The following is a 17,104-nucleotide window of genomic DNA, read 5'->3' on the forward strand; positions in this document are numbered from 1 at the left end:
GCTAAACAAAGGGGCAAAGGAGTGGTAGAGGAAGCAGCAGATGCCCAGTATGGAGGCATAAGAGAACAGGCACGTCTGACAGCAGAAAACATAGCTGTCTCATTCACCAAGAGGGAAAATTCAGGAAAAGGGTGAGGAGTGAGGGGAGACTTCAGCTTTAGACAAGGATGAGTTTAGGATATCTGTAGGATTTCCAGGTAGAACTGATAGGTAAGGAGAGCTATCTGGCTCGAGTTATAGGGTGTGAATCATCCATCTAGATGGGTGAAATACATCATCTATAGAAAAATATGTAAGGCGACTAAAGAGGATGACCCAAAAAGGCAGAATCTTGAGGGACCCCACCATATGAGGGAGGAACTAAGGAAGAGAAACCTGTTTAAAAAGAAAAACCTGAAGAATGTCTAGAAAAAAATGGGAAAAAGTCTAGGAAAAAGGGATGTCACGGAAACTAAGGAAGGAAATTTTTTAAAGGGGGGAGTGGTCAATAACATCAGATGCTATAGAGAGATCAAATAAAATAAAGGAGAAGTGTCCATTGCAATTGGCAATTGAGGTAAAAGGGTGCGAGCAGGTGATTAAAGAAGAAACAATAAACAGAAAAAAATGCTTTTACCTTACTAATAATCAATGAGATATAAATTTAAATAACTGTGAGATATAAATTATAACCTAAACAGTAGACAGATTTTTTAATTGATTGAGTCTACTAGGCAGTGCCTATTAAAATTTTGGATATGTTTAATACCCATTGATCCTGCAGTTCTGCTTGTAGGAATGATCATTGAGAAACACAGGTGAAATTAAATAAATGTAAAATGATATTTATTGCAGGATTCTTTGTAATACCGAAATGTTTAAAATCAGATATTCATCGGTGGGGAAACAGTAAATCATGGTATCTACATCCATTATAATAATATATCATATGTTATATATGATATTCTATCATATGGTTAAGATTTTATATAACATGGAAACGTATCAAAAGCTCATTAAATGATTAAAGCACTTATGTGCAGAATAGTAAGTATAGTATGATTTCGTAGAAAAAAAAGATACTGTATAAAAATAAGGAAAAAGTTGAGAGCATGCACAGCAAACTGTTGACAACGGATATCTTGGTTAGGAGGAGCAGAGGAGTCAAACAGAGAAACCTGAAGCATATATTCAAGGCATATATATTCCTATACTGACTATGACTCCCCCCCACAATTAGTTTTTAAAAATACTTGTGTAATTGAGAAAAGTAATAAATTAAAAATAATGAAATGAAAATTGTAAAGAAGTAATTGGTGATCCTGATTTGTGCTAATTCAGAAGTGTTTTGGTAGTAGAATTAGAGGGAATGGAAAGTAGTCAGGTAGGAACAGCAACTACACAAGGCTGTGCTTTCAAGACCCTTAACTGTGAAACGTGGGAGACAGCACTAGCTGGAAGAAAACGACATTGAAGATTGGTTGCTTTTTTTTTTAACAAAAATGTTTTATTTTGGATTTATAGTTAGAATTATTAACTTAGTACAAAGAGCTCCCATAAAGCTCAGCCTACCTTTCCCTAATGATAGCATGTTCTATAACTATGGTACCTTTATGAAAACTAAGAAATTAACTTTGGTGTATCCCTATAAGTTAAACTAGACTTGATTCAGATCTTACCAGTTTTTCCGTAAATGACAGATGGTTGCTTTTAAGATCTACCAGACTTGTAAGAGGTCTAATTTGTCTCCTGAAGAGCAGGGTGGAATGTATGTATAAATTTATAGCAATGGCTGTCCAGGTGAAAGAATACTTATATTCTTGGAAAGCAAGATAGAGACACATTCAGGAGCAAGTGGGTAAATCTGTTTCTTTAGCAAATGCTGGGATCAGGTTACATGATAGCTTCAATTTCCAGAAACTGAGCCCTTCTTTTCTCTTCCTCTTCCATTTGCATTTAGGACACAGAAACACAAATGATCAATACCACCATTGGTTATATTTGCAGTTTCCTTTAAAGCCTGGGATATGCCACATCTTGAAATCTGTGCTGTTTGGACAGTCGTCTCCATAATGACTGGCTGCCACTTTTCTGAGTAGCTCTTAGCCTAGAAATGTCTTCCCCTCCTTGGAAGCTGTGCATCCAAGTGGTCTGTATTTCTAGCCTACTGCTGTATCCTACCAGACATCATCCTGCTTTTAAGATGCAGATTCCCCTGCCAAGATTTCAAACATTAAAGCTCATTTGACCCCACCTCTTCATTTTGCAGGTGGAGTAACAGACTCAAAGAGAAGAAGGGATTTATCCAAGGCCCCTTCCAAATCAAATATTCCTGCAGAAAGGACACTGTTGCATGTCCCGAGTGTGCCTGATCCTGTTTTAGGCAGCTGGTGATGATCCAGAGGCAGCATCCACAGAGATTCTCAGCCTTGCTGGGTGGGATGCTGGATGTCACTTTGAGAAAGGAGGCTGTGGTTATCTTGCAACCAGTGGGGCCCTTGAATCCTTGTACCCTCCTTGACTTCCCACTGCCTTATTCTAGGAAAGTACTTGGTAAAATGTTAAAACCTCAATGCAAATGACATTGACTATAATTTCACCTTATTACTCCTCCTCCACCACCTGGCTCTGAAATAATAGAGACTGTAGAGAGAGTAGAAAGAACAATAAGAGACTGTAACTCCAGTTCAGGATTTGAGAGATGACTGGATACCGTTTGTTGATTATGATTGTGAGGTGTGGCTGGAGGAGTGAGGAGGGCCACCCATTTAATAATAGTCACCGCTATTAGTCAAATACAACATATGTGCTTTGTATAGTTGCATTTATTCTCCACAATGGCCCTGTATGGTAGTTTCCAAAAATTAGGAAACTTGCCCAAGGTCGTTTGGCTGAATGAAGCTGGATTATATAAGCATTATATGCTCATTATAGGAAATACAGATACCATACATAAAAGAGGTAAGTGATGGGGATTTGCTGTATAGCATAGGGAATTATGGGGCTTCCCAGGTGGTACTAGTGGTAAAAAACCCACCTGCCAATGGAGGAGACATAAGAGACATGGGTTTGATCCCCTGGTTGGGAAGATCCCCTGGAGGAGGGCCTGGCAACCCACTCCAGTTTTCTTGCCTGAAGAATCCCATGGACAGAGGTGTCTGGTGGCTACAGTCCATGGGGTCACAGAGTCAGACACGACTGAGGCAACTTAGCACAGCACGGCACATGGGAAATTATATTCAATATCTTGTAATAACTTATAACGGAATAAAATCTAAGAAAAAAAATCCCTGAATCACTTTGCTATATACCTGAAACTAACAACATTGTAAATTAACTATACTTGAATTGAAAAAGAAAATAAAGAGAAGAAAATATATTCTCGTTCTCATGCTCAGCTGTGTCCAACTCTTTGCAACGCTATGGGCTGTAGTGCGCCAGGCTCCTCTGTCCATTGGATTTCCCAGACAAGTAGACTGGAGTGGGTTGCCTGGCCTGTAGCCCACTGTCCAATGATAACCCAGGCTGCTTCTGTCCCGTACTCTTTTCACCGTGCTGCCCAGTCTGCTTTCAATTCTTGCTTTTGTCCTGTGCCTTTTTGCTTTTCGTTCTTTCCCAGAAAGCCTACAGCTACTGCTTCTGCCCCATCTTTTCCTGCCCCAAGCCCTAAAGTCCTGGACAACTACAGGGTCCGGGGCCTTCAGTGCTATCAGACCTCACAGCCCTGCCCTTCCCCTACTTGTTCCCACCCCAGCACTTTTGAACTTGTATCCTTAAGAACTCTTTTAATAAAAGAGCACATTTACTCCTCTGTTAAAATGCCCCCCTAAGGGATGTCCTCTACCCAGGTCTTTGGGACATTGCTGATACTCCATCACACAAACCCCTTTCTTTCAGGTCATCACAAGTCAAGTGGAAATGACAACTTTCAAACCATTTACAAGTAACATCAAAATTATTTGATATTCCATTGAAGCTTTTTTTGTGTGACATTGTATTTATTTTTTATTATATAATGAAAGCACATTTATTATAAAAAAAAGAAGAAAATAAATCCAAATGCCCATAAATCCATGATCCCCAGAGACAAGCTGTTAATATCATGATATCTTTTCTTCCAGACTACTTTTCTGTATTTATATTTATAAACATATATGTGTATTATAGGACTTTCCAAGTAGCTTAGCAGTAAAGATTCCACCTGCAATACAGGAAAGGCAGGAGATGTGGGTTTGATACCTGGATTGGGAAGATCCCCTGAAGGATAAAATGGCAACCCACTCCAGTATTCTTTGCTGGAAAACTCCATGGACAGAGGAGCCTGCTGGGCTACTGTCCATCAGGTTGCAAATGGTCTCTCAGACACAACTGAGTGACTGAGTACAGCACATGTGTATTATAACATGAAATCAGGCTGTCATTTTTTTTTCCTTCATTTTTTTGGCCTCACCACATAGCTTGTAGAATCTTAGTTCTCCTGTGCTTAGTTGCTCAGTTGTGTCTGATTCTTTGTGACCCCATGGACTGTAGCCCACCAGCCTCCTCCATCCTTGGGGATTCTCCAGGCAAGAATACTGGAGTGGGTTGCCATGCCCTCCTCCAGGGAATCTTCCCAACCAGAGATCAAACCCAGGTCTTCCATATTGCAGGCAGATTCTTTACCGTCTGAGCCACCAGGGAAGCCCCAAAGTGAAAGTCTGTGTGTTGTGTCCAACTCTTTGCAACCCAGGCCAGAATTCTCCAGGCCAGAGTACTGGAGTGGGTAGCTGTTCCCTTCTCCATGGGATCTTCCCAACCCAGGGATCGAGCCCAGGTCTTCTGCATTGCAGGGGGATTCTTTACCAGCTGAGCCACCAGGGAAGCCCAAGAATACTGGAGTGGGTAGCCTATCCCTTCTCCAGTGGATCTTCCCGACCCAGGAATCAACCTGGGGTCTTCTGCATTGCAGGAAGATTTTTTACCAGCTGATCTACCAGAGAAGTTCCCCTACCAGGGATTGAACCTGGGCCCACTGCAGTGAAAGCCCCTAACCACTGTATCATCAGGGAATTCCCCATGCTGTCTTATAAATAGCTATTTCCACTCAAAAATGTCTTATGAGCATCTTTTCATGTCAATAAATATACTTTAATCACACGTCTCTGAGAAAAATAGTGTCCAGTTACCAAGGCAAAATGCCACTTTGATTCTCAGGGCTTCTGTTTGAGCAGGGCACGGCAGGTGAAGTTGGAGACCCAGATGATTCATCCAAGGTGTCTCTGGAGGGAGCCCAGAGCCGAGAGTGTTGCTGGCAGTTAAGGTAGCACCAGCTTCCAGACCTGTTTTTATTTTTTAAGATTTATTTATTTTTTGGTTTTTGTGGTCAGCGTTTGTTGCTGCACATGGGCTTTCTCTATTTGCAGAAGAGGGAGCAACTCTCTAGTGGTGCACACAGTTCTCATTGTGGCAGCTTGTCTTGTTGTGGAGCACAGGTTCTAGGCACTCGGTCTTTAGCAGTTGTGGTGCACGGGCATGTGGGATCCTCCAGGACCAGGGATTGAACCCCTGTCCCTTGCATTGCAAGGCAGATTCCTAACCACTGGACCACCAGGGAAGCCCCTGGACCTGGTTTTGTTTTGCTTTGTTTAACTTTTTATTTTGTAGTGGGGTATAGCTGATTAACAGGGTTGTGATGGTTCCAGGTGAACAGCAAAGCAACTCGGCCATGCACATGCATGGAGAAGAATGGCAAAAAGAATAGAACCCAGCCTGTTTTTTAATTCTCTCTTTTCCAACGAGAAAACTTTTCATGCTGCTTCTATTTCTGACCCATACACACTTCCCTCAATGAAGCATCTTGCCAGCTAAGATTTAAACACAAAAATCAAGCAAAGTTGTTCTTCCCTAAGTTTCTTTTTTCAAGTCTTGGTGTTACTTGAAGTGGCTCTCATAGTGTATTCAGAAGAGTAATAAGGTGAGAGACTTAATTCCCAATATAGCTGCTAATCCTGTTTAATTCCCTAGAGTCTTTCAGTCCTAGGTGGTTTGTCCTTTCTTAGTTGAAAGGCCGGTGAGTCACAGACTGCAGGAATGGAGGGCAAGAAGGTACTGGAGTTTGTGCTTTGTTGGAAAGGTGCTGCTGCTTACTTTATTTAGGAGTGCTTTCGAAGTCTGGGACGTTGAATTTTATTTCACCAAGCATGTCTCCTCTAATTATTACAGAGCAACATGGACAATTTCCAGATTGTTTTCAATGTCTTATATGTATCAATTAATTGCAGTTTGACCCAGGTGAAAAAGAATTGTCTTAGATGTGTGTCTTTCCATCAAGAGAGGGAGTAGTTTCATATGAAGCCTGGCTATTTTGCATCCAAAAGGTCTGGAAAATAGTGAATATTCTAATAGAATTTATACATGACCAACATGTAGAGAAGAACAGTGTGTGTGTTGGGGGGAAGGATTCAGTTATTATGTAAAAATAAAAATTTTTCATGTAAATTATGTTACATATGATGATATATCACTTATGCAAATACATGCAAAAGTCTGATGGTTGCTTTAAATTTCCACAAATAGTTTCAATTCTTGATGCTACTATCCACAATTATTGGTATTGTGTAGTGTAAGCTATACTGCATCTTTGTCTCATTTAAAAGAAAAAAACCCAGCAGGAGTCACCACGTAATTTTGTGGCATGTAATAATGAAATTTTATTAGTACATATTTACAGGATTTAAAGTAACTGATAATTTGCTTTTTCTTTCTGTTCTCCCCATTAATCTCTGGGTAAAAAAATCCCTTGTCTCCAGTCTAACTATCATTAGATCTGGGCTCTCCTTTCTTCTCATTTTGTCCTTATAAGGCTATCCTGTTTTATCACTTCCTGCTTTAGCTCCTGACTTTTTCTCTCTTCCCCTCTCCCGGGGTGGATGCTTTCTCCATGTGGCAGGGCTGTAACTGTTCACAGCTGTCGGAGACGCCAGTGGAGCAGGAGCAGCTTGGAGTTTTAACTTTCATTTTACAAAGAACAACATGTTTGAAGGTTTCAGCAGGCAAGTTATAACTGGCATTCACTTTTTGTTCTTCTAGAACACTGAAAATCTCCCTCAGCATTTTAGAAGGGGGAACCTGACTGCGTTAAGGAAGAAGTGGGAGAACCCAGTGCTAGGAGCCGACTCTCTCCCAGACTCAGTGAGAAACAGCAGCGCAGAGGTCAGGCACAGAGGCGACCCTCCTCCCGCTGAAGTGGTGGGCAGCTTTGCCTCTGACGTCCAGGCTGACCGAGAGGAGCTAGTCCAACCCAGACCTAAGATCAGATCGCCTCCTGAAGCTCCTACTAAGTACCCGCACCCCCGCATCAAAGACAGTGAGCATCTTAAAGACCGCTCAACAGAAAGTAAAAAGATGGAAAATTGTCTGGGAGAATCCAGATATGAAGTAGCAAAACCCGAAATGAGTGAAAACGCAGAAACTGCAAACAAAATAGAGAAATACAATGTTCCGCTGAACAGGCTGAAGATGATGTTTGAAAAAGGTGAACCAACTCAAACCAAGGTAAGGATCGGGTGGGTTTAAAACTTGAAAAAAGGCCAATTCAGGTAACTAAACAAAGCTTTTTTTCTAGTCTAGACTGTTTGAGTGGTGGCGAGTATATGGTCAGTATGTCTTTTGATTCAAGTTAGACGAGTAGTTAATAAAAAGTCTCAGATGAATTATTTACAGAAATGCTAAGATTTGTGGGTCTGTGACCCAGTTTCACATGAAATTAAGTGCACACTGGGATTCAGGTCGATACCTAGAAAGGAAGAGAGTTTGATGCCGTCTGGGTTATGTGTTTTCCTACGCTTGGCCTTTTGATTTGTCTTCCTGTGCCTTTTGTCATTAGTAGCTTTGGGGGGTGGAATTACTGCTGAATCTCTCTCTGCCTGGACGCAGCTGCAGGCTGAGTGTTAAAGGCCAGAGTTTAACATTAAGACTGAGGCTTAGTTGTCTTCTTGCTAGCTGAATCCTTTCTCGTCTTAACTTCCTCATCTGTGCCTTCCAACAAATGTTTTCTATCAGCTAAAATCCTGTCCCTGGAAAAATCAATGAAAATAGCCAGACTAGCTGTAGCCTTCAGGAGTTTTGACTTGCAAATACACAGAGTTGCATTTTCCAACAACTGCTAATGAAATTTGATCCTTAGTGTGGAGTGCAGACCAGGTCCCCAGAGGGAATTACTTAACTAGAAAATGAGTTACATATGCTGGTGACTTATAACACAATCCAGGGGCCGCAGAGCTGGTCAGTTTTTCCAGTTTTCTCATACTTTCCTGCATATCTGGCTTTGTACATGGGGTTCGTTTGTTATAACAGTCATTATAATGAAATAAACAGATCTGATGGGGAGCAAAGCCATCATTTACTCTAGATCACATCTAGATGGGAACGTGGACTTTTTTTTTTCCAGCTAAATATTTGGTCCAAATGTCTACATTTGTGAAGTAATGGTAGGAAGTGTTTCTTCTGAGGCAAAAATGAGATAACTCATCCTAGAATTCCTCAGTTATGTTTGATGCGATTTAGCCATCCCTTCTTGTATCTTGCAGTGCCTGTCTCTTTTCTCCTTAGGAAAGTTCTTTAGTGTTTGGCGATCATCAGTTGAGGATGTAGAAAGAATTTTTAAAGGTTTGCAAAACTAGAACCCTTTTCTCTGCATGAGTTTTAACATAAACCAGTTGGCAAGAGATGTAACCACAAAGCAGTTTTATGGCTTTTCTTAAACTCTCTTCCCTCTCAATTTTGAGTCCTCTAGGCCTGCCAACTCCCCTTTTCTCCTTTATGGTCTTAATTTTTAAAAAAATTTTTAACTTAAATGGGAGAAAGAATTTTAAATGGAAGGAAAAAATGTCAGAAATCCTAAATAGAGAGGAAGGGGCTTTGTTGTGTGTCAAAGCACCATTGTAAGTCCCCTCCTCTCAGACCCTGTTAGGGGCAGGACGGCTGATGTCATGGCAGCACAATGTAGATTCAGTGCAGAAGGCTAGTACATGTCAAAACTGGCCTAAGGTTGGAAATGGCTGGGACTGCAGCAAACAAAATGCTGATTATGTGTAAAGATCTGGTAAGAGACTTTTTTCTCATAAATGTCTGGTGAAGATGGGTTAGAACAAGCCTATCTTTTTGTGGCTGGTCAGAGTGGAGAAAAAAAAATTCTCATATAAAGGAAGATCTTACTAGATCAGCCTGGCATTCAGCCTGATTGCTATTGGGTCTAAGAAGATGGAGGGGTTCTAAGACTGACCAGGCCTTTCGAGGGGGAGCTTTTTAAACTTCCTGATTATATAGTCATTTGTCCTTTAATGAACTGCATAGGGAGTATAAAACACAACTGCCATTGTTTTTGTTTTCTATTTTTTGGCCACATTCAAGTGGGTTGTGGGATCTTAGTTCTCCGACTGGGATTGAACCTGTGCCCCCTACAGTGAAAGTGCAGTGTCTTAACCACTGGACCACCAGGGACGTCCCTGTGCTTGGTTTTATACCTGCTTCTAAATAAGCATCATTCCCCATGTTAGCAACAGCCTAGATTACTTAAAAATATTTGTCTAATATTTCAATAAAACTGATAAAAAAAGAAGTTTTGTCTACTTTAGATTATGGAATGATTAATCAGTTTGAAACTAGGTTATGGTTATTGCTAACATAACTTCAGCTTTAGTATGGATAAGGCTTTAATTAGGAAGTCACGTAATTGGATCTTTGGAAGAAAGCTCTGAGAAATATGGTAGACACACTAAGCAATCTTTTCAGGAGCGAGAGTGAGGAAGTAAGAATGATTACCTCAGAGCTAAAAAATTAGTACTTCTCTGAGACAAGTGAATATATTAGGTACAAATCATGTGAATCTTTGTCTCCATAATTGAATTTAGAGAACTGGACTGAATCTCAGCTAACTAGTTGAGCAGGGTCAGGGAGCACATAGATAATGGAAATACATGATCCAAATCTCTTTATCTCCTAAATCTTTTTTATCATAGTTATTTACAGGAGGTCAAGGTAGTTGCCTGAGTTCCTTAGTCTCTCTTAGTCTCTCTTGCTCCCTTTTATCTGAGATGGTTCTTGCCCGCTTTTCTGCCTGATCTCTCCTCTGCAGTCCTTTTTTATTTCTCTGTCCCTTGTGTAGTCTTCTCTCTTTCCAGGACTCCAAAAGATGGATTCCAAAACTAGATTCTCATCTTGAATTCTTCACCCAAGCTTTAGCTCCAATTTTGTGGCTGCCTGCCAGATTGCACACCTCTTTGTGAATAAAACTAAAGCATTCAATTTCAAGAAAACTAAAGAAGAATCCATTATCTTCCTCTCTTAGTGTATCACCATTCACCACATTTCCTGTTCTATAAAGTTTGGGATCAGTTCTTTTTGCCTGCCTCTTCTTAGTCAGTCACTTACTAAGCCATCTAAATGAGTCTGCACATCTCTCAATATGGGCCATTCTCTCCAAGAGGTCCCACATCTAGTTCTATGGTTTAGCCTTATTATATCTTGACTTGTGGTATTGCTACAACCTTGCCTATTGGCTTCTCATTTTTTTCTTTCCTTTCATCCTCCACACTGTTGCTATTTATTTTTCTAAGCATAGTTGTAAATTATGCTATTCCCTTGATCAGAAACTCTTAATGTCTCAAAATAAATTCATATTTAATATTTGGGTCTTCCACAGTCTGATCTAAACCCACCTTTCCAATCTCCTAGCTAAGCTCAGATGGTAAAGAACCTGCCTACAATGCAGGAGACCCAGGTTCGATCCCTGGATCAGGAAGATCTGCTGGAGAAGGGAATGGCAATCCACTTCGGTATGCTTGCCTGGAGAATTCCATGGACAGAGGAGCCTGGCAGGCATAGAGTCCACGGGATTGTAAAGAGTCAGACACAACTGAGAGACTAACACACACACATACAGCTAATCTAATACTCAAACCCTGGATTAGTCCTCATTTTAAACTAGTTATGTCTTTCCCTTGACTTCTACCTTTTGAAATCTTACTCATCAGGTCTATTAATACTAGGAGAACTTACCTCAGTTTTTTCCCATATGAAATTACCTTCACCTTCCTGACTATCCTGTAGAATTTCTTACTTCTCTTTGGCCACTTTTATCATGCTTCTTTAATAGTCTATGTGAATTTGTGTACTTCCCAGTCTATATAATTCTTTCAAAGTAATGTTTCCTTTATCTCCCAGTGGTCAACCCAATGCTTGACTCTTAGGGTTTATTTAATAAAAAGGAGAAAAGAAGCTTAGATCTCAACTTATAAATAATGACAACTGATCACTTTTCCTCTACTTTTAGTGAATAGATAGGTTATTTAAGTCAGGTGGTTTAGTTAAACATGATAGTTCTAATTCCTACTGGAAATGAGCAGTGGATGGATTAGTGTAACCTATCAGTATGAGGAAAGAGAAGCCCTCCCTAGCGGCGCACACTGAGTGTGGCTTCACATCCCTAACTGCACATGTATGTGAATCTGGGTTTTAGGTAGCCTTTTATGAAAAAGCTGATCAAGCAGTTATTCAGTTATCATCATGTTGACATTTGAATTCATAATCTTCAAAGGTCATGATGCAGTTATTCATATGACCAGACAGTGTAAGGAGCATGTGACAGGCTCCTTAAGTCTCACTTATTTCTATTTGGTTCCTAACGTATTTGTTTCACACAAATCCTTGGATAGGAGAATAAAGACCAAATAATTGGAAGGTATATTTCTACCTTCATAACCTAATTAAAATCCTATCTTTTGCTTGGGTCAAGGTTAAACCAATTCATTGTGATGCAAGAAAATAAAGCTTGAATATGGACATCTCTTGATTCTTCTACACAAATTCTGACTACTGCTTCTTCCTTGTAGTGTTTCCCTCTTCTAGGAGAGGAGTTAGGTAAAGAAAAGAAGAGAAGAAAATAGAATGCCTCCTCACCAAAAATCTCTGTTTTCTAGGACACACAAACACACTCATGCATTCGCTCTTTGGGGGCTAACCAAGGATAGGAGGTAGTAATGAGAAAATAATGGTGGGGAAACCCCTGGTGGTCCAGTGGTTAAGATTCCATGCTTCCACTGCAGGGGGCCAGGGTTCGATCCCTGGTTGGAGAGCCCACATGCTCCACAGCCCCCCACCCCCCAAAAAAAAGAGAGAGAGAAAGTGATGATAAGTAAAATTAAAATCATTAGGGCAAAAATTGTTCTCTTTATCCTTTTTCCCTGTTATTCATGGTATACTTAAATGCTTTCAGTTAATTAATTGTATTGTTTTATACTACAAAGACTAAACAACTACAATAGAAATATCTCAATTAAAACAGAAGTTTCCCATGTCCCATCAACCTTGTCACTTCTCTGCTGTTTCTCTCCTTAGACTCCTAAACTCTTCAACTTCCCTTATAATTTCTGCCCTTCTAATCACCAGGATCAGAAGGGCATGGCATCAAAATGCCATGTGTATGGCATTTTGTGTATGGCTGGCATCAAAATGCCAACAAAAGTTGTACTTTTTAATGTAAGAGTAAAACCATCTTTCTTCAAACAGTCCAACATTTTTGTGGTTTCTCTTCTTCTAAGTTCCTGGAAGTGACACTTGTGTTTTTTTTAGTTTTACATAACTAGTGCATAGCAGTGTTTATGTGTTGATGTAGTGGAGTGAACCCTTTAGAAAAGAAGACGTCCAAACTCAAGTCTGATCTGTTCATCAGCTATTTATCCAGAGCCAACTGATCTGTAAACTACATCAGAGAAACAATTTATATTTGCTTTCTCAAAGAATGGGTAGTTGTCCGTAGGGAATCCCTGCATTGTTGTAAAAAGTATCCATAATGTTTTATTTTCTCCTCTCTGGGCTAATAATTGCATGTGTTCCCTTATCTACTTGTTGTTATCTTATAAAGTTTTTCTTCTGCTTGGTTTAGTGGCTTAAGTAAATTATTTGGAATTGTATTCCCAGAAGAATACAATTCTGAGGATGTTCATAATTGGTATTAATTGAATATTGGTAAGTCATAATCTTAAAATGGGTTTAGGGAGGAAAGGGATTTTAATAGCTAACTCAATATCACTGTGGGGTCTAATATAGTCACCCTAGATTAGGGGAATATATCTTTTGCTTATCGGCAATACATTGCTTGTGTTTTGAATGTAGGTAACTGGTTTTGTTAAATACAAGGATTATCTTTGTTTTTCTATAATACTGTCTTTCTCATATATCCTATTAAAACTGATTTTTTTTTGCTAATTTGTTGTATTCATCTACAGTTTATAGCTATGTAGTTTTGAGATGTGATTTTGCTCTCAATGTTATTTTTCTCCCCTCTATATTGTTTCTTTAATATAACATTTTTTTAATTGAAAGAATACAAGTACAACATAAGCTACAGGTGTACAATATAGTGATTCACAAGTTTTAAAAGTTATACTCCATTTATGCATGCTAAGTTGCTTCAGTCATGTCTGACTCTTTGCGACCCAATGGACTGTAGCCTGCCAGGCTCCTCTGTCCATGGGATTCTCCAGACAAGAATACTGGAGTGGGTTGCCATGCCCTTCTCCATCTTCCCGACCCAGGGATCAAACCTGTGTCTCTTATATCTCCTACACTGGCAAGTGGCTTCTTTACTACCACCGCCACCTGGGAAGCCAATACTCCATCTTTAGTTATTATAAAATATTGGCTATATTCCCTGTGTGGTACAATATATCCGTGTATATTATTTTATATCTAATAGTTTGTACCTTTTACTCCCCTAGTCCTATATTACTCCTTCCCCCTTCCTCTCCTCACTAGTAACTACTAGTTTGCTCTCTATATCTGTGTCTGCTTCTTTTTTTTGTTATATTCACTAGTTATATTTTTTAGACACTACATATAAGTAATATCATGCAGTATTTATTCTCCATCCCATGTGTTTCACTTAGCATAATACCCTTCAAGTCCATCCATGTTTATGCAAATGGCAAAATTTTGTGGCTGAGTAGTATTCCATTGTGTGTATATACCATATCATTTTTATCCCTTCATCCATTCAATTTAAGTTCTTAGTGTTATTTTGATTGACCTCTCTATCGGGCTTTCCCAAGTGGCACTAATGGTAAAGAACCTGCCTGCCACTTCAGGAGATGTAAGAGATGCAGGTTTGATCACTGGGTCTGGAAGATCTTTGGAGGTGGGTCTGCCAACCCACTCCAGTATCCTTGCCTGGAGAATCCCAGGGACAGAGGAATCTGGCAGGCTACAGTCCATAGGGTCACACAGAGTCAGACAGGACTGAAGCAGCTTAGCATGCATAGCAGTATATTTCTTTCTGTTTTTTAGAAGTATATTTCTTGTAAAGACCTCCTACTAAGCACAGATTAAATTTTATGTATCCTTAATTAGTACCTCTGAATAAATCTTTGGTCTTTTGTGGTAAGATAGTGACAGATTCAGGTGTAGAGGTGCCAGCCAGGGAATCCTGACCTGTTTGTTATCCTAAGTGGCTGTCCTTGATGTGTCAGTTAGAGACCAGTCATCTCTTTTCTGCTTACTTTCATGCCAGTTAACTACATACTGGTTTCTATTCAGTTTCATTAAAATAAAACTTGTTGAAAAGTAGTGTCAGAGGACTGGAACATTCTCTAAGCAATATTGGCTACAGTAGAGTTTGGAGGGGCCAGAAAGACACCGTTTGCCCCCCAAAATCACCTTTTCTTTATATGACTGGACTCACTTTTGGATAAAGCAACACAGGTGTGTATCCAGATGAACTGATTAATCATTTCCTCTAGCCTTCTAATTCATTGATGAGTTACAATGAGTGAGCAATCCCTGTCAAGATCGTTGACATAAATCCTAGAACTATTGATATAAGTGATTGTAAAAGGTTATTTAATTCAGCTCATTGTTCTCGGGCAGTTAGGGTATTAAAATCCCTGTTTTACAGATGGAAACAGCTTACATGAGAGAAATTAACTGATTTTTTTTAAATGACCCAATATCATGTAGCTACTTAATGTCAGAACAAGAACTGAAATAGTGTAGTACCACCACTTCTGCCATAAACACTGTCTTCATGGATGTTATAGTAGCTATTTATGGGATAAAAACATCTGGCCTTACATATTTTTGAAATCCAACGAAACCAGGAAAAAATTAAAACATATTAATGGCTGTCTTCTCAAAGACTTCAACTCATATCTGTCTTCTTTTTCCATTAAAAATTTTTTCTGCATTTATTTATTCTTTCTGGCTGCCCTGGGTCTCCTTTGCTGCACGGGGACTTTGTCTAGTTGGCGGCGAGCAGGGTCTACTCTTTGTGCTGTGCGTGCTCCTCATTGCAGGGGCTCGTCTTGTTGCAGAGCATGGCTCTAGGCACACCAGCTCAGTCGTTGTGGCACTTGGGCTTTCTTGCTCCACTGCATGTGGAATCTTCCTGGACCAGCACTGGAACTTGTGTCCCCTGCATTGCCAGGTGAATTCTTAACCACTGGACCACCAAGGGAAATCCCTCTTTTTACCTTTTATAGTCTTTTTACTGAATATAAGACATCAGGGCAATGAAGAGAAGTACATTGGAATGTAGGAGATCTGTACTAAAACTCTTGACTTAGAAGGCTGTGGGTTTGGTAGGTTTGTTTTTCTTATGTAAGTCAGTCATGTGAGCAATCATACACAGGGTAAACCAGAAAAAGTCAAATATCTTGGAAGACAGAGTAACCTTTGCCAATTGTGCACACAGTTGTGCACAGTGATACCTTTATCGTTGCATAACTAGATTTCACATCGTTTTAGGTACCGTGTGCTGTTTTGTGTTCTTTACCTTTGGTTTGGTCTTTTTTATACACACCTTCCTTTGTACCTTCCTAGTTTGTGTAGTTATCCTTTTACAGCAATAGGTTATTTCATTATACATTTTAATCATTCCCCAGTAATTAGATTCTTTTCCAGCCTGATTAAAAAGCTCTAAACATCTTGGCAGAAACATTTTATTTTTAGTTGGTAGGGGAGCCATATTACTGAATGGTGTTACCAAGGTCAAAAGACATAATTCATTGAACATTCTTCTTGCATATTTTTAGCTTATTATCAAAGATTATATTATTTAACAGTGCTAACACAATCTAAGGACATAGTCAATTCCTCACCAGTTCCTCATCAGCATTTGGTTTTATCATTCTTATCTATTTATGTTAATTTAATAAATATGAAGTATTATCTCTCCTTCCTTTTCTTTATTTTTAATTATAAGAGAAACACATAATTTTTGTAGAACACTTAGAAATACAAAATATGGGAGTTCCCTGGTGGTCTAGGGGTTAGCGTTTGAGGCTTTCACTGCTATGGCCCATGTTCACTCTAGTTGGAAACTAGAACCCACAAGCTTTGTGGCATGGCCAAAAAATAACCCATATATATATGTGTGTGTGTATATATATATATATATATATATATATATATATATATATATATATATATAAAAATCCCTCTGGAGACAAGTGCTTCTTCTATGTGTAGCTTTTACTTAAATGAGCTATTTTTTTTTTCTACTAGAGCTCTTGAAGAAGGAAATGTTTATCTCTCAGTATTTTGAGAACTTAAGGCCAGGTTTTATCTACACCCTATAATCTCCATGCATAGTTCCCATTTTATTTGACATTTGGGACCTAACTTACTTTATTTCTAAAGAAAACTCCAGAGAAAACAAATTCTACAGACTGCTGGCTAAAAGCCCCAGACTCTTATTTTCTTATTGGTAAATGTGGATGCGTTTGGTTTATAGATTCAAAGAAAATATTTAAGGGGTGGTCACACTAATGAGAGTTATTGCAGTCACCTGACAGGAAGGAGGACTTGTAGGGTGGGGTAAGGCCAAGACTGAGGAAATTCCAGAAAGTCTTAAAAGTGTTTTACCTTTTCTCTCTTCTCTTAACTGAGTATGATAGTTAAGGCTCCTTCAGGCAGCAGCAGGCCTGTGAATAAAAGAGTGAAATGTTATAAAAATGTGTTACAGAAGAGTATTTCACTATCAGAATTCCTGTGTGTGTTCCTTTACTTTCCTTGAGAAATATTGGAGGAAACTCCTCCTTCTTCCTGAACCTCAGATGACCACTTGTAAAGTGAAGATCATAAATTAATAGTA

At 39.3% G+C, this 17,104-nt stretch overlaps 1 protein-coding gene across 4 annotated transcripts in view; it reads left to right on the forward strand.

The window, feature by feature from the left end:
• Positions 1-17,104, forward strand: part of LIMA1 (LIM domain and actin binding 1) — a 90,479-nt gene that overhangs the window by 48,141 nt on the left and 25,234 nt on the right. For all 4 annotated transcript variants that reach the window (XM_069584425.1, XM_069584427.1, XM_069584428.1 and 1 more), the window contains exon 4: positions 7,048-7,512. In XM_069584425.1, coding sequence (XP_069440526.1) covers positions 7,048-7,512 — 465 coding nt within the window. The remainder of the gene's footprint in view (positions 1-7,047; positions 7,513-17,104) is intronic.

The sequence above is a fragment of the Ovis canadensis genome, chromosome 3 (assembly GCF_042477335.2).
Source record: "Ovis canadensis isolate MfBH-ARS-UI-01 breed Bighorn chromosome 3, ARS-UI_OviCan_v2, whole genome shotgun sequence".
Classification (NCBI taxonomy): domain Eukaryota; kingdom Metazoa; phylum Chordata; class Mammalia; order Artiodactyla; family Bovidae; genus Ovis; species Ovis canadensis.